The sequence below is a fragment of the Sinohyriopsis cumingii genome, chromosome 18, assembly GCF_028554795.1.
Source record: "Sinohyriopsis cumingii isolate HCF-2022 chromosome 18, ASM2855479v2, whole genome shotgun sequence".
In the NCBI taxonomy this organism is placed as follows: domain Eukaryota; kingdom Metazoa; phylum Mollusca; class Bivalvia; order Unionida; family Unionidae; genus Sinohyriopsis; species Sinohyriopsis cumingii.
Window position 1 is genome coordinate 90,133,526 of NC_142978.1, and position 24,129 is coordinate 90,157,654.

General features: G+C 35.8%; 1 protein-coding gene and 1 long non-coding RNA gene across 2 annotated transcripts; one reads left to right on the top strand and one right to left on the bottom strand.

Annotated features, from left to right (window-relative positions):
* Positions 1–3,076: 3,076 nt before the first annotated feature.
* Positions 3,077–22,671, bottom strand: LOC149777420 (uncharacterized). The gene is made up of 3 exons (XR_016416176.1): positions 22,576–22,671; positions 8,623–8,726; positions 3,077–3,649 (listed from the first exon to the last, which is right to left on the bottom strand). It is a non-coding gene; the product is annotated as an uncharacterized LOC149777420 (long non-coding RNA).
* Positions 3,648–8,812, top strand: LOC149777421 (protein-tyrosine sulfotransferase 1-like). The gene is made up of 2 exons (XM_089942044.1): positions 3,648–5,491; positions 8,296–8,812. The coding sequence occupies exons 1-2, from the start codon at positions 4,668–4,670 to the stop codon at positions 8,567–8,569; spliced, it is 1,098 nt and encodes a 365-aa protein (XP_089798170.1). The 5' UTR covers positions 3,648–4,667; the 3' UTR covers positions 8,570–8,812.
* Positions 22,672–24,129: the final 1,458 nt, after the last annotated feature.

Sequence of the window (24,129 nt, forward strand, 5' to 3'; positions counted from 1 at the left end):
GAACTTACTGATTTCACATTAAAGTAACGTCTATCAACATTTACGAACGTTATTCAGCTCGACGATACGGTGCTGAATGTGGATCTGAGTCGATTTGCCACCGAAGCGGATTTGTCTGAGGTTACTAGTCGTGTTGATGACTGGAGTCGATCCAGGCGAGCTTGTGATTTTTGAAGATCAAACTGACAGACTGGAAACGTCAAACGTAGACATTCAAGATATTATTTTCCAGTTGAAAGGCGACATTGTGGTAAGAAATCTGATTGAGCTCACTGACAACGGTATCCTCAGAGACAGTGGCGTGTCTGTTGCGTTTATCAAAGTCTATGTTAGTAATGCTAATATTGCAACAAAAATATAGGTTCAACAAGAAGTCGCTCACTTGCCGCACCACCAGCGTAGTATATTCTTGTACAGCCTACAACAACATGAAAACTGCTAAGAGTAAAGAAGGGGAATCAACAGAAGACAAAAATAGCAAACTAGTCAAATTATTTTCCTTGGCGTAAATTGTTTGAATACATTTAGATCTAACACCTTAACAGCGCACGAGTATGGATCGTACATATTTATTATACCTGGTTATTATAGCGGATGGAGTGAAATTACAGCAATTGTAAATAAGCAGCCTGCTTCACAATTAATGAACCCGACACCGGCAATGAAAAATATTTCGTACATACGTCAGTATCCCTAGCGGCAAAATACGAAATTCAACTTGAATATTTCATATCTGTCCATACGGGTTCTTAACCGTCTTCGGTTTATGTTTAAGATTAGATTTATTATATACGTGATGGATGATATTGCGGTGATGTGGTTGTGGAATTAAAGACTGAGTGTTGGACCAAATGACAGTGGATGCTAACATCAATGGTAAGTTTGTCACAGTTGTCGACGAATGTAACGGCGTTACCATATAATCGTATATAATAAAATACAGTGATATTAATCACCAGATAGAAAGTGATAGTTGGAGCCACCTTGATGAACCTATGCCAACTCGAGGTCAGCTAGGTGCTATATAAAAACGCCGAAGTGTTGACTCCAGCACCAGGTGTGAAAATACTTCGGGATTGTTTTTACAATGGGGAATTGGCATTACTGATGTATCCACCCCAATTACGTTCAAAATCGAATATTTTAAACCAGCATTGAGTCATAAAAGAAAGAAAGATCTCAACTGTTATCCGGCAAGATCGCACTTGTTCGGGTAACATTTATTGGGCAAAGACGATCGTTAGGTTCTGACGTAATCTGCGTGGTTGGGAGGGTTGCCAAACCACCAGAACGGACAATTGCCGGAGATTTAAGTATTTTGGATGCAGAGTTTTTTCCCCATAACTGCATGACTATTTTGCCAATAAACAAAAGTTATTGGTTAGTAGTGCGTGTGCATGTTGCGGCTGTGCGTGATGATGAAACCCGACAAAGTCTGCTAGTCGTACAAGTATAATACGCAATTGTATTATTAATAGAAAAACTATGATAGACCCTCAGACATACCGACGTGAAAAAATAATGGAAGCGGAACAACAGTTGCGAAATCAAAACTACCAAGAGAACTGCACTAATTGTGAAATACAAACTCGCGTGATTGGTAGCAGATGCACTTGGAAGTCTTGCCTCAGCAGCAACTGCTGTTTTGTGTAACTGGAGAATGCATTATGTAGTGTTAGAATTACAAATATATGACTTAAATACAACAATATTATAAAATAATAAATGATACAGATATCAGTAACACTTGATGTTCAAAATAAACCTCTTTGAAAATGTTGGACTGAATTGATAGCCACAATAAATCCCAGGAAACATGGACGACTTGATATTCACAATAAATCCCATAAAACATAGACTTACTGGACATTCACAACAAATCGTATAAAATATAGGGATTGAATTAAATATGGATTGACTTGATATTCACAATAAAGCCCATGACAAATATGCATTGACTTGATAAATACAATAAATCCCTTGAAACATATGAACTGACTTGATATGGACGATTCAATCGATTTCCTAATTAAAAGAACCTACTTTTGAAATAAACTGCTTTTGACTCTGGATATGGATAGGTACTCTGTAATTAATTAATGCAAGAGTCGTCTTCACTCGTCCTTCATTGGGACGGTGTAATCAATGTAAGAGTTGTCTTCACTCGTCCTTCATTAGGATGACGTCATTAAGGCAAGAGTTGTCTTTACTCGTCCTTCATTAGGGCGAAGCAATTAATGCAAGAGTTGTCTCCACTCGTCCTTAATTGGAACGACGTAATCAATGTAAGATTTGTCCTCATTAGTCATTCATTGCGACGACGTAATCAATAAAAGAGTTGTCATCACTAGTTGTTCATTGGGACAACGTAGTGTAACAGTTTTTCTTCACTAGTCCTTCATTGGAACGACACAATGAATGTGTGTGTGTGTGTGTGATTTGGATTTTTAACGTCGCTTTAACAATTTTTCAGTCATATCGCTACGACGTCTGCGTTGTGGCAGTTTATAGTGATGTCTAGCACTGTGACATCATGCCGCAGACATGTAGCACGAAGTCACATTATACTGACACCAGGCCGGCAGTCCTAACACTAACCTCTTAATGCTGAGCGCCAAGCGAAGCAGCTGTTAGTACCATTTATGTAAGTCTTTGGCATGACTCAACCGGGGATCGAACCCACGACCTCCCCTCAACCGAGGCGTACGCTCTAACCACTAGGCCACCGGAGCGGTGGGACGACACAAGGAAAAAGTTCATTAGTCCTTCATTGGGATGACGTAGTGTAAGAGTTGTCTTCACTTGTCTTTCAGTGGGATGACGTAATCAATGTAAGAGTTGTCCTAACTCGTTGTTTACTAGGACAACGTAATTAGTGTAAGAGTTGGCTTCGCCCTTCTTTAGGACAGCTTAATCAATGTAAGGGTTATTATCACTTGTCGTTCGTTGGGACAGCTTAAGCAATGGAAGGGTTAGTATCACTCGTCGTTCATTGTAAAAAGCATCAAATACATCACATGTAAATGCATGGAAATCAAATCTCATTTATTCGCATCGACTATCATGTAAAAAAAATTTAAGATGTATATACGGTAATATAGCTCATTGTAAGGTGTGTATACGGTAATAGCTAGAGGGGAGGGAAGTACCGAAACATTGGCTCAAGTAAAAACTAAAAATATCAAAATAGCAACTGAATATACACAAGGCAATATACAGTGAAGAATCCTCACTATCATGGGACAACAATTACGACAAAATTATGTTTTGGATTGATGTATGATTATCCTAATTCATACCGAATGTATACTTTTGTAAGTAAATTTCATTATATTTCTACGTTTTAAACATTATTTAAAATGCATTTATGTTACGTTAATTGTCCGTAATATACTTCAACTGAATTCATGCGCTCTCATTTGCCTTGGTGTATTGGCGTGATTTGGTCTTTTGATGTGGAAGAAACAGAGCAGTCGGATAAGACCAGTCACAATAGACGGGTAGCCACATTCCCTCACACGTGTCATGGGAAGAGGATAGAATCTGAGACCACAGATGTGCAAAGCGAGCGAGTAATCACTGCACAGCCCAACCACCACCACCCAATGTCTCCCACTTTATAGGCGGTAACACTTAAGTCGGTAAAACTCTGCAAACATACAAAATTTAGGCGGCAAACATGTTTCTTACTAAATGATATACAAGAATATGGAAACGTTTTCAGCTTAAACATGAACAGCGACAATGATATTCTGTATCAAATTTGGAATGACTTGATAAGCGAAATTCAGGAAGTATGCATACAATTCAGCTAACATAACAGAAAGAAATAACTTGTGTACATGTAAAAGCAAACAAAATAAAAATCTTGTCAACTATATTCACCGTTTTCTAAGAAATAAAATATTGAATGATGGAATGTACAATACCAGTCTTCAAAGTAGCTAGTCTAAAAATTCTGCTATTTACACACACACACACACACACACACACACACACGCACACACACTATTAACAAAATCAACAACTGCGGTTCTGTGGTCAGCCTACTAAAGTATGTAGAGTAATGGTTTTTCAAAACATTTTAATCGATTTGTGAGATACAATGTGTTGCACAGGAAGTGGCGTAACTTTAAATATAGACAGACACCCCCCGCATAAATGTACTTCCAAGATGTCAAAATTGGGGATTATATGCCATGTTCCCGAGTGCCCCACCACACCCGTACCCACATTGCAGGGGCTGTGGTGGCTATAGTTACGCCGCTGTCCTTAGGTAAAGTTATTTGTTTGATCTAATACAGTGACAATACTTGTGATGGTAAACAATGCATTTAGTAGTCATCATTATCAAGACTATTCAGCTTGTCCTTATTTTCGTATTCAACGAGTTTCAAGGATGTGGGGCCGGAGAATCACAACAAGTCAGAGCTTGATGTTTTGTGCCAACCACAAAGGACTTTCATTTCTATCTCCAATTTGGATTGGCTGAGAGTGAAAACTCAATGCGAGACTCAATATCTGTTTTGTAATTTTAAAGAGTTTGGTTTCAAAAATTCTTTTTTCTTCAGGTGAAAACAATTGGTATGCTCCCCAGCAAACGTTGATTCCTGTGACAGAAGATAGCAGATGTACATGACGAGAAAACACGAGACTAACACTGCGAGATGAGAATGCAAACAAGCACGAAGCGTTTATTAGTTTACCCTCTCTTTTCTGGAATCGTTGTGTTTTTATTCCTCTATCGAAATGCGCCATGTCACTATATGACTCGAGCACCTTTGGTTTGGAAAAACCCTGAAAAATATATATTTGATAGGGCGAATATAGCACTTCCGTACTATAGGGATATGCCAATCATTTTCATAGGTGGGATGCCACGGAGTGGTACCACGTTAATGCGTGCGATGTTAGATGCTCATCCGAATATAAGATGTGGCGAGGAAACGCGCGTAATTCCATCGCTTTTATCACTGCGTGAAAAACTGCAAAAAGATCAGATTGACAAAGAAAGGCTTCATGAAGCCGGAGTCACAGACGAAGTTCTGGATTCAGCCATGGTTTCTTTTATACTTGAGATTGTAGCAAAACACGGCGAAGCTGCTCCATATTTATGTAATAAGGATCCCTATACCTTAAAACACATTGTTTATCTAAGTCAGATTTTTCCAAACGCTAAATTCTTATTTATGATACGAGATGGTCGGGCCACGTGCCATTCAATCATATCCAGACAGGTGACAATTAAGGATCTTGACATGACAAGTTATAGGAGCTGCATCGCAGTGTGGAATACATCGGCGGATGCCATGTTTTCTCAGTGTTTGCGTGTTGGATCAGACAGGTGCATAACTATCCATTATGAACAAGTCGTTCTTCAGCCAGAATCCTGGTTACGGAAAATTTTCAAATTTCTGGCCATTCCATGGGACGATTCAGTCCTTCATCATGAGGACTTCATAGAAACACCTGGAGGCATCGCTCTGTCAAGGTATGGTTCAGTCATATATGATTCAACCACTCTTACTGGTTGACTTCACAATATAAACAATTCAACCACTCTGACTGATTGACTTCACAATATTAAAAATTCAACTACTCTAATTGATTGACTTCACAATATAAAGAATTCAACCACCCTGATTGGATTTACAATATAAAATTTCAAACGCTCTGATTGAATGGCTTCACGGTGTTAAGTATTCAAGAAACCGATTGATTATGCTTCACAATGTTCGCAATTCAACCAATCTAACTGGCTTCACAATATTAAAATTCAACCACTCTGCTAGAATGGCTTCACAAAATAAAGAATTCAACCACTCTAACTGATTTGTCATGTATATATAATTTGCGTTGTTTGTTAGTTTTGTTTTGTAAAAAAGTATTTTTTCTTTTATTTCGTTATATGCTATTGTAATGTATGTTGGACTTAACCATGTCCAAAATCAAATTTATTTTCTACTTGGCCTGAATTATTGAGTTTTTTAATTCTGTAAACAACTAATACATAGCTAAAATATCCTCTGTGTGTATGAGTTTTATATCAGGATCATTATTAATAGAAGTAATGTTTGTTTGGGTCTGGTTCTTGGCTATAGGAATTCCCCTGCAATGTACCTGGTGTACCTGACACAGTCCAGGTTATACATCGCAATTTTAGTAACCGACATTCTAGTTATAGCTAACATTTTATTTTGCAAACATTAAGAAGTTTATAGAAGGTTATTGTCCATTAGGTAACATTTTTTTAATGGAAAATGCTAATTGTAACCTGAGGTAAAGTAGAGGGCTATATGATCTTGTCACTGGAAAAATTATTAACTCGGGCTTTAACATCCGAGCAGAATCAAGTTATTGTTTTGTGTACAGTTTTTTTTATTGGAATTATTTTAAATTATTTCACTTCTGGAAATAGAGACTTGAATTTATACTGAAATTTCAATTAAGAAATTCTACTTGGATTGCATTACTGTGTTTCAACAAAAGAGTGTTGGTACAACAACACGATACAGGCCGCCACAGGCACATGAAGACCTTAAGAAAGCGGTATAATCGGGATAGTCTAATCTGTCGCAGTAACTTACATTTTTATGATATTTTGGAAACAGTTTGATCAAATCTGATGACAAAACAAGTCCGATTTAGTTATGCGTGACACCGGATTTATCATATTTTGTCAAGGAAGAAAGGGGAAATAACTTGATAGAGAAGGAAACGTCGAGTTGTATTACTTCAGCAAAAGTTCATTTCCGTATCTGAAATGTAATGCTTTTTTCTATTAGTCGTTTTAGCTCACACAGTACTCGTGTTTGTTGCTACAGGTAATACGTCTGTAAGAACAAAATCAAGAGTCACATGGCATGATGGGAGATCGTATATTTTCATATGTGAAATTATATGAATATATTTTTCACATAAAAGACACACACACACACGTATATATATATATATATATATATATATATATATATATATATATATATATATATATATATACCACATTCATTAAAAATAACATGGTTTTTAAAGTGTATGTATAAAGTAACTTGATATTCAAATACTATTGGTATATCAAATTGTGTGCCGCCTATGGCGCAATAATACGCATACAAAAACAACCTTGGAACTGTGCGCTGTTGGGTATAATTCCACTCATTAATCATTAGCGAGGTATGAAAATAACGATAAAAAGTAATAATAATCCCTGTTTTCTAAATAAATTTAACTTGGTACACAATTTAATCTCAATCTCTTCTTTTTCCGTTTTCCCCTCCCCTCTCATACACAAAGGACAAAATATGCCGAAATTTTGAATGGGAGAGAAAAAGCTTGGGTATAATATGTTTTTTTTCCTAATTAATTTAACATATATTTATCGTCATATCATGCTCATCATCTTGATGTCATTACGTAATAATATATAATCTGTGTACCTAGTATGTCCGAACATATGGGAACATAAACCAACATCATCATCGGACAACCTAAAGTATTATAGGCATGTGAACAAAATAGGATCTAAGCCATGTTCATTGTGAGCAATAACAGATCTAAGCCATGTTCACTGTGAGCAATAAGAGATCTAAGCCATGTTCATTGTGAGCAATAAGAGATCCAAGCCATGTTTATTGTGAGAAATAAGAGATCCAAGCCTTGTTCATTGTGAACAATACAAGATATAAGCCTTGTTCATTGTGAGCAATAAGAGATACAAGCCATGTTCATTGTGAGCAATAAGAGATCCAAGCCATGTTCATTATGAGCAACAAAAGATCCAAGCCATGTTCATTGTGAGCAATAAGAGATCCAAGCCATGTTCATTATGAGCAACAAAAGATCCAAGCCATGTTCATTGTGAGCAATAAAAGATCCAAGCCTTGTTCATTATGAGCAATAAAAGATCCAAGCCATGTTCATTGTGAGCAATAAAAGATCCAAGCCTTGTTCATTATGAGCAATAAAAGATCCAAGCCATGTTCATTGTGAGCAATAAGAGATCCAAGCCATGTTCATTATGAGCAACAAAAGATCCAAGCCTTGTTCATTATGAGCAATAAAAGATCCAAGCCATGTTCATTGTGAGCAACAAGAGATCCAAGACATGTTCATTGTAAGCAATAAGAGATCCAAGCCATGTTCATTGCATATTACATTCATGATAATCAGCAAATTGTACAATATACTCCAGGTGCAGCGATTATTTCCTTGAATGTTATTTTATTTTATTCATTTAGTAAAATTTTAATCCGTGAAATAAGGCACTTGTAAAAGATCTTTGATATTTTTTTTCAGGACAGAGCCGTCGACGAACCAAATTATTAAACCAGTCAATTTGGAGGCATTAAGCAAGTGGGTTGGAAAGATTCCAAAGGATGTAGTAAAAGACATGGCATCCATTGCACCAATGCTGAAGACTCTGGGCTATGATCCAAATGCCAACCCACCCGACTATGGAAAACCAGATCCTAAAGTTGTAAACAATACACTACACATAAAACACAATTTAGAATACTGGAAAGAAAGAGAAGATAAAATATTACGAACAAATTCTACTAAAAATGGATAAAGAAGGGTTATCCAGAAATGTCAGCCATAATGATTTTGTTTAGTTCTATTTACCGTTTGACCTTCTATGTTGTTTTCAGGGAATCCTATTTGTTTCGAGCAGCATAGTAGATGTTAACGCTTCCAGCTCTCGATGTTATACAACACACATATGAGACCTAAAGAAAATAAGAGATTACATCTCGATGTTATGCAATGCACATATAAAGACCGAAAGAAAATAAAAGATCACGGTTGATGGGTATATTTGCCGGGGCTTACATTTATAGGTCACACTTTGCCACAGGTCATACTCATTTAGGAAAAATGGGCAGCAATCATTCTCCCTGGACATTTTTAACTGAAGCCGTACTTAATTGGTTCAGTTTAAAACTCTGACAAAGTTCAAATTTCCCAGTCAGTTTTGATACCTTGTCAATCCTTTTTTAGAGATCACATTTTATGGAAATATTTGACCGAAAAGGCTCTTCTTGTTATGTATGTATGTATGTGTGTGTGTGTGTGTGTGTGTGTGTGTGTGTGTGTGTGTGTATGTGTGTGTGCGTGCGTGCGTGCATGTATGTATGTATGTGTGATTTGTGTGAGTGTGATTTGGATTTTTACGTATCTTGTATGACTGACTGACTGACTGACTGACTGACTTTATTTCCTCTTAAAAAGAGATTACATCAGATTAAACAAATTCATGATAATACAAGATCATAAAATAGAACAGAAAATTGACAAAAATACAATAGTAATACTGTGTCAGCTACCGTATTGACAAAACGAAATATCTCAATACCTGCAATTATGCAAATCTGCAATCATTTCGCGGAGCATGGCACTGATCTTTTAACAGTTGCTTGATGATGATAATATTTCGAAAAGTTAATACGTCTATAGTGTTATGTGCTTAAAATTAAGTTCGAGATAGCAACGAAAATAAAATGAAAAACTTATAACAGTGTAATTCTATATGTAGTTTTTTTTTCTTCATATGACGCATGTATTTATGCATAAATATACTTGTTTGCGCGTATGCGTGCGTGCATGCATTTATCTATGACTGACTGTCTAAATGACTTAGTTACCTCTTCAACAAAGAGTATATCAGGTTGCTAAGATACGTATTATACATATCATAGGATTATGAGACACATCATAGACGAGAATGCAAACATGATATATACATCGTCAACTAATGCATTTACAAAATGAGATATATAAATACAGAAAACCATATAGAAATCTCTAGGAAATATACATAAACAAATACATAAACAACTATATAAACACACACGCAAACAGCTGTCATACAACAAAATTTGCGGATTTGACAAGAAGGCTTTGGCCTTTAATTGTTTATTTTTAATGTTAATTTACTACTTACTTTTTATGTCATGTTAGTTGATAGTAGGGCACACATTATATTGTAGAATGAAGCTATGCTGTTTGCGGTCACCAACATGAGCCTATCTGATACATCATCGTCAATAGACGACATGCAGTCAACCCTGCTTCCAAGAAGTGTCTCCAACAATATATCTTCTTCTTGATTGAATAAGTTAACCCCGTCTCTCACTTCTAAAGAGTCAATCACTCTCTCAAAGAAAACGTTTCGTCCCTCAAGCAGCATTTCGCAGCCTAAAATAAGATGTTTCGCTCTGTCGTCAGTCTCTTTTCCACAGAGTTTGCATACCATAACTTTACCAACAGGCATGATATATAGTTTCAGATGGAAATTTACGCCCAAGAAACCATATACTACTTGGTTTTAAGTCCAAATGAATGTTTCTGAAGTGAATTAAATCACCCTTAGTTCCATATTTGCTCTCCAGGTAGTTTCTTCATGGTTTTGAATAATATCAATAATATGTCGATTCCAGACGAGTTTTTCTTCAGTTTGTACTCTTGCTGCATAGTCTAAAAGAACACTTCCCATACCATATTTCTTAGTTATTCTGTCAATATCAGGTATAAAACCCGTCTGTTTTAGCGGGTTGTTCAGATACTGACATAGGCGCATAATGAAAATCTTTTTCCAGATAAAAGTCCAATCGCCCTTACACAATCGGTTGAAAAAGAGCAATTTCATCCCATCTATGTATGCTTCCATTGACCAGAGTCCTAAGGTACTACTCGTTGCCTCCGTAGGCGAATATTTATCAAAAGCTTGCATACGTCGTGCTGCATATCTCTGGCATAACTCAAGTTCTTCTATATTCGAGTTTGTGATACCTGACCATAGTTCACATCCATATAGGACCGAGGGTAGAATAATTCTTTTCCAAATCTTCAGACTTGTTAGAGGGTTCATTCCTCCATCTCTGATACCAATAAAATATAAAGAGTTTAACAAGTGTTTGCCTTTATCACATGCTTCTTTTATCGCGTCGTTTGGTTTTAAGTTGTATTTTAGAGGTATGCCGGCATACTTCTTACTTTTGACTGCCGGAAGTGGAGATTTGTCGAGCATAAAAGAAGGTATACCAGTCGTTCTTTTGTTAGTAAACAAGATGGTGCAACTTTTATCTGCATTATATCTTAATCTCCACCTTTTCGCAAAGTCGGAAATTGTATCAAGCAGCTGTTGCATTGAATGATGCGAGTTAGGCTTTACAGTTGTGTCATCTGCTAATAAGACACAAGGCAGGTGGAGATCGACAAGATTTAGACCTCGCAAAGTGTGATCTAATTCCGTGATCAAATCATCTATCATTACAAGAAAGAACCAGGCAGACAAGATACGGCCCTGTCCTATATGTATGTATGTATGTATGTATGTATGTATGTATGTATGTATGTATGTTTGTATGTATGTATGTATGTATGTGTGTATGTATGTATGTATGTGCGTGTATGTATGTGTGTGTATGTATGTATGTGTGTGTATGTATGTATGTGTGTGTGTGTGTGTGTGTGCGCGTGCGTGCGTGCGTGCATGTATGTATGTGTGATTTGTGTGAGTGTGATTTGGATTTTTACGTATCTTGTATGTATGTATGTATGTATGCATGCATGCATGTATGTATGTATATGGGGGTCGCTCCACATATATGACGTACTTCTGGCAGGCTTAAGGTGAAGTTGTTTGCGTTAGGACATGCATAATGGAGAGAATATTGACATTCATGTGCTTTGGCTGAAATGTCTTTACATACTCTAGTTAGGAAGTTGTTCATGATCTAAGCTAATATCTATCAAAATCGCCACTCCATGTCCTCGAGAAGTCAACCTGAACTAGTCTTAAGTACACTAACTCTAGCCTTTATTATAATTGGGGGGAAAAAACGAGTTTCGCCACAGTAAGCAATACCAATTGCTGAACATGCAGAGAATGAGCTGAAAAATATAAAATAAATTAAACACTATGCAACACAAGAAATTGCAGAACTCTAGAGCACCATATATATCCTTACTGACTAGCCATGAGTCTTGCAAGTCTCTGAGTAAGCATTGGACACTCTTCTTCATGTTGTTGAAGGTTGCCATCTTAGATGATTCAGTCCTCTCGTCTAAGCAGGTCTTTAGCTGATGCTTCTCTTTAAGAAGTCTCAAGGTGAAACATTCAGATTTTTCATCGTGCACTAAAACATACCTACCTACCCACACACACACACACACACACACACACACACACATACAGACAGACAGACACACACACATACATACGTCATACATACATACATACATACATACATACATACATACACTTTTTAACACTTCCTGGACAGCGTTTGGTTGAGGCTGTACTTTGCGGGAGGGGATTCATATCTAGCGAGTATACATACTGAGCATTCTCATTCGACATATGAATTTTAAAAGTTTTTTCGAGTCATGAACCTTGATCAACAAATATTTTTTTCTCATATATTACAATAAATACAATCATTACAAATTGTCAGTAGAACAGAACACAGAAAGACCTACATTCATAGTATAGCAGATGTAAATTATCTGACACATGCAAAACCGTTTTATTAATTGAACGATTTAAAGAGAAGGAAAAGTTTAAATATGTATTAAGATGTTTTGTGGCAGGGAGAAGTTTTCAACTTAAACATGTATATCAATTTATCGTTTCCTCAGTTATGTGTGTCATTTCCGCATAGGATCTCTTCCAGTTATTTATTGATGTGTTTATAAATTACTTCATATATACACATAGACTTGTTCCTACTGACTATTAAGTGAATAGTGTGTGTGTGTGTGGCGGGGGGGGGGGGGGGCGCTCTTCAAATAGTTCAAACCATTCTTTTCGGTATGTAATGAGCCGCAAACAGGGACTCATTCTGGTGATAGATTTAGAAAACAATGTATAATTTCCTAATATACGTAATTTCCATTGTATTAGACACACACACACACGCATACACACACTATAATTCGGAATAAATTATTTGCACAATGTTCTCTTTTACTGAATTAAATTGGATTAACACAGTGACCCCTCCTAAATATATGTCGAAACCTTCCTTTCGTTCTGACTTTATTAGGGTTGGCTAGTGGCACCTCATTATCGTTGCGAGACATATAAGGGTACGCAACTACCAAGACACAATATTTATTCACGTTAGACGTATAAAATGCTACTGAGTCACATTTACATATAAATTGTTGCAACGACGTTACACATGTAATGTATTGGGTCACATTTGCCTATAAACTGTTGTATTGACGTTAAACATGTAATGCTATTGGGTCACATTTGCCTATAAATTGTTGTATTGGCGTTACACACGTAATGTTATTCAGTCACGTTTACCTTTAAGTTATTTTTGTCTAACGTTAGTCATATTACTCTGAGATGTTCAATTTATTTAAACTAACACATACAGCTCAGCATAATCGTACTAGATTTGTACGTTTCCAGTACTCAGTATACTCGTACTAGATTTTATGTTTCCAGTACTCAGCATACTCGTACTCGATATTTGTTTCCAGTACTCAGCATACTCGTACTAGATTTGTATGTTTCCAGTACTCAGCATACTCGTACTAGATTCTTATATTTCCAGTACTCAGCATACTCGTACTTGATATTTGTCTCCAGTACTCAGCATACTCGTACTAGATTTGTATGTTTCCAGTACTCAGCATACTCGTACAAGAATTGTATGATTCCAGTACTCAGCATACTCGTACTCGATATTTGTTTCCAGTACTCAGCATACTCGTTCTAGATTTGTATGTTTCCAGTACTCAGCATACTCGTACTAGATTTGTATGTTTCCAGTACTCAGTGATTTACTGATTTTTGCTTCATCGGAAAACTGCTTTCATGCCGGTTATGAACATAAATTTTGATGATACGTCAAGTGTTTGTTGAAATTGCAAATGTCCTGCTGAAACAAGACAGTTAGGAATGATTATTGGCTATCATATATATATATATATATATATATATATATATATATATATATATATATATATATATATATATATATATATATATAAGACAAGTTGATATAAAATTATATATGTGTAGATGCATTCTATATTCCACCTGGAGATGCGAATGTTCATATTAAGATGTACCACGTTCATTTACGGGATTTGGGCCTCGTTCCTAATTCGATAGATCTGATTGGTTGCTTCTTGCCAATATCATGTCATGTAGGGCGTGGCTATGTCATTGCACTATTGGCGCAGAGTAAACGTCAGTAAATGAATGAAATGTATCTAAAATAACATCAGCTTTGTTAGTGCTATGATCCGCCTGCATGGAAGGTACATGGTTAAGAGAACTTAGCATGACCACTTTAGCCAGATAAGTAGGTAATTGCGGTCATTGTTTTAGTGATAGCGAGTTTGTTAGAGTTTAAATAAATTGAAATAACATATGGGTATTTATGGCTGTTTTTATTTCTTGGAGCTTAAGTGAACGATAGTTTATTAGAGCTCGTATATCAGATATGGGTATTTATGTGCAGTTCTTTTTTCTTGGAGCATTCGAGAACTTTCTTACTCGACTGTCCTTCTCATCTTCATACAAGAAAGGTGGACTATACTACAATGTAAATAACTCAGAGCGCCCGACAAAACCGACTACGTTAAACGTTTTAAGAGAAAAGTGGGCGATAATAGGAGAAAGGTTTGCCCAACAGGCATGATTGTAAAGACGACATTTGACAAGGATCAATCCTATGAACGATATCATGCCCATTTTCCATTTCCTATGCATGCGTGATTGTGGAGGAAGGGCAAGAGATCGAATGTTGCAAAAGAGCATTTATAAATAAAACGAGTTAACGAAAAGCAACTTTATTAAAATTGATAGGCTCATTGGTCATGTCGTCTCAAACATGGATTGTTCAGTACATATTCATCCTATACAGCATAAGCTTCATTGGACAAAAAGACATTCACTAAGACATCTTTGATTTGAATATAAGCTTTCATTGGACTAGAAGACATTCCCTAAGACATCTTTAATTTGAATGTAAGCTTTCATTTGGACTAGAAGACATTCACTAAGACATCTTTAATTTGAATGTAAGCTTTCATTTGGACTAGAAGACATTCACTAAGACATCTTTGATTTGAATGTAAGCTTTCATTTGGACTAGAAGACATTCACTAAGACATCTTTGATTTGAATGTAAGCTTTCATTTGGACTAGAAGACATTCCCTAAGACATCTTTAATTTGAATGTAAGCTTTCATTTGGACTAGAAGACATTCACTAAGACATCTTTGATTTGAATGTAAGCTTTCATTGGACTAGAAGACATTCACTAAGACATCTTTAATTTGAATGTAAGCTATCACTGGACTAGAAGACATTCACTAAGACATCTTTGATTTGAATGTAAGCTATCATTGAACTAGAAGACATTCACTAAGACATCTTTAATTTGAATGTAAGCTTTCATTTGGACTAGAAGACATTCACTAAGACATCTTTGATTTGAATGTAAGCTTTCATTTGGACTAGAAGACATTCCCTAAGGCATCTTTGATTTGAATGCAAGCTTTCACTGGACTAGAAGACATTCACTAATACATCTTTGATTTGAATGTAAGCTATCATTGAACTAGAAGACATTCACTAAGACATCTTTAATTTGAATGTAAGCTTTCATTTGGACTAGAAGACATTCACTAAGACATCTTTAATTTGAATGTAAGCTTTCATTTGGACTAGAAGACATTCACTAAGACATCTTTGATTTGAATGTAAGCTTTCATTGGACTAGAAGACATTCACTAAGACATCTTTAATCTGAATGTAAGCTTTCATTTGGACTAGAAGACATTCCCTAAGACATCTTTGATTTGAATGTAAGCTATCACTGGACTAGAAGACATTCCCTAAGACATCTTTGATTTGAATGTAAGCTTTCATTTGGACTAGAAGACATTCCCTAAGACATCTTTAATTTGAATGCAAGCTTTCATTTGGACTAGAAGACATTCACTAAGACATCTTTGATTTGAATGTAAGCTTTCATTGGACTAGAAGACATTCCCTAAGACATCTTTGATTTGAATGTAAGCTATCACTGGAATAGAAGACATTCACTAAGACATCTTTGATTTGAATGTAAGCTATCATTCAACTATAAGACATTCACTAAGACATCTTTAATTTGAATGTAAGCTTTCATTTGGACTAGAAGACATTCACTAAGACATCTTTAATTTGAATGTAAGCTTTCATTGGACTAGAAGACATTCCCTAAGACATCTTTGATTTGAATGTAAGCTTTCACTGGACTAGAAGACATTCACTAAGACATCTTTGATCTGAATGTAAGCTATCATTGAACTAGAAGACATTCACTAAGACATCTTTAATTTGAATGTAAGATTTCATTTGGACTAGAAGACATTCACTAAGACATCTTTAATCTGAATGTAAGCTTTCATTTGGACTAGAAGACATTTACTAAGACATCTTTAATTTGAATGTAAGCTTTAATTGGACTAGAAGACATTCACTAATAGATCTTTAATTTGAATGTAAGCTTTCGTTGGACTAGAAGACATTTACTAAGACATCTTTGATTTGAATGTAAGCTTTCATTGGACTAGAAGACATTCCCTAAGACATCTTTGATTTGAATGTAACCTTTCATTTGGACTAGAAGACATTCACTAAGACATCTTTGATTTGAATGTAAGCTTTCATTGGACTAGAAGACATTCCCTAAGTCATCTTTGATTTGAATGTAAGCTTTCATTGGACTAGAAGACATTAACTAAGACATCTTTGATTTGAATGTAAGCTTTCATTGGACTAGAAGACATTCATTAAGACATCTTTGATTTGAATGTAAGATTTCATTGGACTAGAAGACATTAACTAAGACATCTTTGATTTGAATGTAAGCTTTCATTTGGACTAGAAGACATTCACTAAGACATCTTTGATTTGAATGTAAGCTTTCACTGGACTAGAAGACATTCCCTAAGACATCTTTGATTTGAATGTAAGCTTTCACTGGACTAGAAGACATTCACTAAGACATCTTTGATTTGAATGTAAGATTTCACTGGACTAGAAGACATTCACTAAGACATCTTTGATTTGAATGTAAGCTTCCATTGGACTAGAAGACATTCATTAAGACATCTTTGATTTGAATGTAAGATTTCATTGGACTAGAAGACATTCACTAAGACATCTTTGATTTGAATATAAGCTTTCATTGGACTAGAAGACATTCACTAAGACATCTTTCATTTGAATGTAACCTTTCATTGGACTAGAAGACATTCACTAAGACATCTTTAATCTGAATGTAAGCTTTCATTTGGACTAGAAGACATTCACTAAGACATCTTTGATTTGAATATAAGCTTTCATTGGACTAGAAGACATTCACTAAGACATCTTTGATTTGAATGTAAGCTTTCATTGGACAAAAAGACATTCACTAAGACATCTTTGATTTGAATATAAGCTTTCACTGGACTAGAAGACATTTACTAAGACATCTTTAATTTGAATGTAAGCTTTCATTTGGACTAGAAGACATTCACTAAGACATCTTTAATCTGAATGTAAGCTTTCATTTGGACTAGAAGACATTCACTAAGACATCTTTGATTTGAATGTAAGCTTTCATTTGGACTAGAAGACATTCCCTAAGACATCTTTGATTTGAATATAAGCTTTCATTTGGACTAGAAGACATTCACTAAGACATCTTTGATTTGAATGTAAGCTTTCATTCGACTAGAAGACATTCACTAAGACATCTTTGATTTGAATGTAAGCTTTCATTGGACAAAAAGACATTCACTAAGACATCTTTGATTTGAATATAAGCTTTCACTGGACTAGAAGACATTCACTAAGACATCTTTAATCTGAATGTAAGCTTTCATTGGACTAGAAGACATTCACTAAGACATCTTTGATTTGAATGTAAGCTTTCATTGGACTAGAAGACATTCACTAAGACATCTTTAATCTGAATGTAAGCTTTCATTTGGACTAGAAGACATTCACTAAGACATCTTTAATTTCAATGTAAGCTTTCACTGGCCCAGAAGACATTTACTAAGACATCTTTAGTTTGAATGTAAGCTTTCATTGGACTAGAAGACATTCACTAAGACATCTTTGATTTGAATGTAAGCTTTCATTGGACTAGAAGACATTCACTAAGACATCTTCGACTTAAATGTAAGCTTTCATTTGGACCAGAAGACATTCACTAAGACATCTTTGATTTGAATGTAAGCTTTCATTGGACTAGAAGACATTCACTAAGACATCTTTGATTTGAATGTAACCTTTCATTTGGACTAGAAGACATTCACTAAGACATCTTTGATTTGAATGTAAGCTTTCATTGGACTAAAAGACATTCCCTAAGACATCTTTGATTTGAATGTAAGCTTTCATTTGGACTAGAAGACATTCACTAAGACATCTTTGATTTGAATGTAAGCTTTCACTGGACTAGAAGACATTCACTAATACATCTTTGATTTGAATGTAAGCTTTCACTGGACTAGAAGACATTCACTAAGACATCTTTGATTTGAATGTAAGCTTTCACTGGACTAGAAGACATTCACTAAGACATCTTTGATTTGAATGTAAGCTTTCATTGGACTAGAAGACATTAACTAAGACATCTTTGATTTGAATGTAAGCTTTCACTGGACTAGAAGACATTCACTAATACATCTTTGATTTGAATGTAAGCTTTCACTGGACTAGAAGACATTCACTAAGACATCTTTGATTTGAATGTAAGCTTTCATTGGACTAGAAGACATTCACTAAGACATCTTTGATTTGAATGTAAGCTTTCACTGGACTAGAAGACATTCACTAATACATCTTTGATTTGAATGTAAGCTTTCACTGGACTAGAAGACATTCACTAAGACATCTTTGATTTGAATGTAAGCTTTCATTGGACTAGAAGACATTCACTAATCCATCTTTGATTTGAATGTAAGCTTTCATTTGGACTAGAAGACATTCACTAAGACATCTTTGATTTGAATGTAAGCTTTCATTTGGACTAGAAGACATTCACTAAGACATCTTTGATTTGAATATAAGCTTTCACTGGACTAGACGACATTCACTAAGACATCTTTGATTTGAATATAAGCTTTCACTGGACTAGAAGACATTCACTAAGACATCTTTGATTTGAATATAAGCTTTCATTTGGACTAGAAGACATTCACTAAGACATCTTTGATTTGAATGTAAGCTTTCATTGGACCAGAAGACATTCACTAATACATCTTTGATTTGAATGTAAGCTTTCATTTGGACTAGAAGACATTCACTAAGACATCTTTGATTTGAATGTAAGCTTTCATTGGACTAGAAGACATTCACTAATACATCTTTGATTTGAATGTAAGCTTTCATTTGGACTAGAAGACATTAACTAAGACATCTTTGATTTGAATGTAAGCTTTCATTGGACTAGAAGACATTCACTAAGACTTCTTTGATTTGAATGTAAGCTTTCATTTGGACTAGAAGACATTCACTAAGACATATTTGATTTGAATATAAGCTTTCACTGGACTAGAAGACATTCACTAAGACATCTTTGATTTGAATATAAGCTTTCACTGGACTAGAAGACATTCACTAAGACATCTTTGATTTGAATGTAAGCTTTCATTTGGACTAGAAGACATTCACTAAGACATCTTTGATTTGAATGTAAGCTTTCATTTGGACTAGAAGACATTCACTAAGACATCTTTGATTTGAATGTAAGCTTTCAATGGACAAAAAGACATTCACTAAGACATCTTTGATTTGAATATAAGCTTTCACTGGACTAGAAGACATTCACTAAGACATCTTTAATCTGAATGTAAGCTTTCATTGGACTAGAAGACATTCACTAAGACATCTTTGATTTGAATGTAAGCTTTCATTGGACTAGAAGACATTCACTAAGACATCTTTAATCTGAATGTAAGCTTTCATTTGGACTAGAAGACATTCACTAAGACATCTTTAATTTGAATGTAAGCTTTCACTGGACTAGAAGACATTTACTAAGACATCTTTAATTTGAATGTAAGCTTTCATTGGACTAGAAGACATTCACTAAGACATCTTTGATTTGAATGTAAGCTTTCATTGGACTAGAAGACATTCACTAAGACATCTTTGATTTGAATGTAAGCTTTCATTTGGACTAGAAGACATTCACTAAGACATCTTTGATTTGAATGTAAGCTTTCATTGGACTAGAAGACATTCACTAAGACATCTTTGATTTGAATGTAACCTTTCATTTGGACTAGAAGACATTCACTAAGACATCTTTGATTTGAATGTAAGCTTTCATTGGACTAAAAGACATTCCCTAAGACATCTTTGATTTGAATGTAAGCTTTCATTTGGACTAGAAGACATTCACTAAGACATCTTTGATTTGAATGTAAGCTTTCACTGGACTAGAAGACATTCACTAATACATCTTTGATTTGAATGTAAGCTTTCACTGGACTAGAAGACATTCACTAAGACATCTTTGATTTGAATGTAAGCTTTCACTGGACTAGAAGACATTCACTAATACATCTTTGATTTGAATGTAAGCTTTCACTGGACAAGAAGACATTCACTAAGACATCTTTGATCTGAATGTAAGCTTTCATTGGACTAGAAGACATTAACTAAGACATCTTTGATTTGAATGTAAGCTTTCACTGGACTAGAAGACATTCACTAATACATCTTTGATTTGAATGTAAGCTTTCACTGGACTAGAAGACATTCACTACGACATCTTTGATTTGAATGTAAGCTTTCATTGGACAAGAAGACATTCACTAAGACATCTTTGATTTGAATGTAAGCTTTCACTGGACTAGAAGACATTCACTAATACATCTTTGATTTGAATGTAAGCTTTCACTGGACTAGAAGACATTCACTAAGACATCTTTGATTTGAATGTAAGCTTTCACTGGACTAGAAGACATTCACTAAGACATCTTTGATTTGAATGTAAGCTTCCATTGGACTAGAAGACATTCATTAAGACATCTTTGATTTGAATGTAAGATTTCATTGGACTAGAAGACATTAACTAAGACATCTTTGATTTGAATGTAAGCTTTCATTTGGACTAGAAGACATTCACTAAGACATCTTTAATTTGAATGTTAGCAGCTACATTTAAGGCCAATACGAGTGCACACACAAATATAAACACGCCCCCGGAAACTTCCTGTACCATGGTGCCTAAAATGGGTTGTATGGTGATCCCGAGACACTTGTTGAAAATTGTACCAGTTGACCTCGAGGACACCATCACCACATTTATCTCGCTATGAGCACAATATATGTTAATACTTGTGTTTGCATTCTCCCGACAGTACGAAAAAGTCTGGCCAATGGCCGCTGTTATACTCAATATCCGAGGTTTGATTGTCAAGGCCCTTGCCTTTACCTGCTCTAACTACTTATTTTCGCGAATGAATTCCAACAAAACCGACAGAGAGTGCGAGCAACACGAGATGACACATGAAGCCCTTCAGGTGGTTCAGGCGATTCAACTGTCTCAATGAGCGGCTTGGAGACATTGGGGGAACACTGAAAAAAAAAAACCCAAAACAAAACAATACCTCCACCTCCCAAAAAGTTTCATGACGTTAGCGAAGCCACCTGCATGTACTTCCTAGTAAAGTGCCTGGCGCAAAGGACGATGACTCACATATCGTCCCTGAACCCAAGCTTTCCGACTTCACACGCTCTGAAATATTCAGATGTACAAAAATATCTTTGTCGTCTGTGGTCTAGCCATAGTGGACTTCATGTTTTTCAATAACAAAAATATTTAATGTTATTTAAAAAAATGCATAGAACTTAGACATTTCATTCACTGATTTATAATTTCTAACCTGACTGCGACCAGAGTGACCCTAACACTCTCATCGTCTGCGAGTTTCATCCTTATCGGAGTTTCCATACCTACACGACGCCATTTTGCGTACACTATGTCCGAGTATATTTTCCTCAGACAACAAAGTGAGGTTAAGAGTTATATCCCTTTGCACACGTGTACATAGAAATTACACCGTTTGTTAAATCCAGAGGTGCTCGAGACGAGCTTGATGTTGAAAAAAACAACACAATAATCTGAAGGAATAGAATCATACAGAGTGACAAAAATACTTTTGATTACCCCCATGACGCGTTCTGACATAGGACCCTCTCTATATATAAGAGAAAAGGTACGTAACTTCCAAATACTTCGTTCCACCCATGACCCTCGATTTCCTTCTGCTATTTCCGTCTTTAAAGGCACACGACCATACTATATGGCTTGTTTTACTCCTGAGATATGTTTCTATTCATCAAGCCATCATTGACTTTTCTGCGTTGTACCAAACTGAAGTAACGGGCTCCGAAACGTGCGATTTTGGCGAATTTTGTCTCTTGGGACAAGTGTGTGCACATGTGAAAACTTGTGAAAAGAGCTATGTACCATGTTTGTGACTCTACGATGCATCCCTTCTTGAATTACAGAACAATAGCAGTAGTAGATGCAAAAGTAAGTTTTTACTTACCATTAGCTCGATTCAACTTTTGGAATCCTGTTCCATGCAAGAATTAGACATTGTCTTCTTCACTGCACATACATTGTATACATGCAACTCTATTTTCAAAATAGGCAAAGTATGCGGCACAAACGTCAACGCCGAAATATGATTGGCTCAAAAGGTTATACTTATTATCATATGAGCTCGGACTTGTCTCAGCAGTAAAAATTCGCGAAAATGCTACGTTTTGGAGCCCGTAACTTCAGTTTGGTACAACGCAGAAAAGTCAATGATGGCTTGATGATTAGAAAAAATGTCTCAGGAGTAAAACAAGCCATATAGTATGGTCGTGTGCCTTTAAAAACGGAAATAGCAGAAGGAAATCGAGGGTCGTGGGTGGAACGAAGTATTTGGAAGTTCCGTACCTTCTCTCTTATATATAATAATAGAGAGGGTCCGAACGGGTCATGGGGGTAATCTAAGGTATTTTGTCACTTTGTATGATTTTTTCCCTTCAGACTATTGTTTTTTTTTTCTTCTTCTTCTTCTTCTTCTCAACATTAATCTCGCGTCAAGCGCCTGTGGTTAAATCAAAGTGAAATGCAGATTTGTAGTTGTGACTCATTTCCTTTACTTGATTCGACATTGTAAATATCCAAATCAGACGCCGTAGTATTTATTGTGAATACATGTGAAGTCGTGCATCAAATCCTTTAAACGAATGGCGAGCAGGGACGTCTTTGGCATTGAAAACTTCTGCTTGGTATGAAACGCGCAGACGATAACGTTGTTAGCCCCACCCCTCTCCGTCTGCCATAATCAGGTCTGAAACTATAAAATAATGAATGGACTAAGTTCTGTGCATCTTTTTTTTTAATCTCATTTTTGGTTTCCGTTTTTTTTTTTTAAATCGGTAGAGGGGTGCAAACCAATGGGGAATTATACTCAGACTATGAGCAGCTGTAATGATAGTGCTTTCTGCCTGACTGGTCAAGGGAAAGAATAAAAATTCTACTGTATTAGTGGATATACAAGGATTGCTTCCCTTTACATTACCCTCTTTCTTCTATTGCAATACCTCATTTGCTCACATCAGCAACATTTCTTGTTTAAATTTGAGAATAACTGTATTCTTATCGGTGTCAAAGCATCCATAGTGAAACGGGAAGCTTGTCCTTATAGACTAAAAGCAGTGATAGTGAAATGGGAAGCTCGTTCCTATAGATTGAAAACATCCATAGTGAAATGGGAAGCTCGTTCCTCTAGACTGAAAACATCCATTGGGAAATGGGAAGCTCGTTCCTTTTGAATGAAAGCATCCATAAGGAAATGAATAGCTCGTTCCTTTATATTGAAAACATACATAGGGAAACGGGAAGCTCTCCCTATAACTACAAAGGTTCCATGGGGAAATGGGAAGCTCTTTCCCATAGATTGAAAGCATCCATAGGGAAAATGGAAGCTCTCCATATGCCTTGGAAACATCCATAGGGAAATGGGAAGCTCATATCTTTGACTGAAAGCATCTATAGGGTAATGGGAAGCTCATACCTTTAGACTGAAAGCATCCATAGGGAAATG

Excerpts from the sequence above, each read along its gene's own strand:
- LOC149777421 (XM_089942044.1), top strand. The coding sequence starts at position 4,668 with ATGAGAATGCAAACAAGCACGAAGCGTTTATTAGTTTACCCTCTCTTT. Across the intron at positions 5,492-8,295 it reads GGAGGCATCGCTCTGTCAAG|GACAGAGCCGTCGACGAACC; the intron begins GTATGGTTCAGT and ends ATTTTTTTTCAG.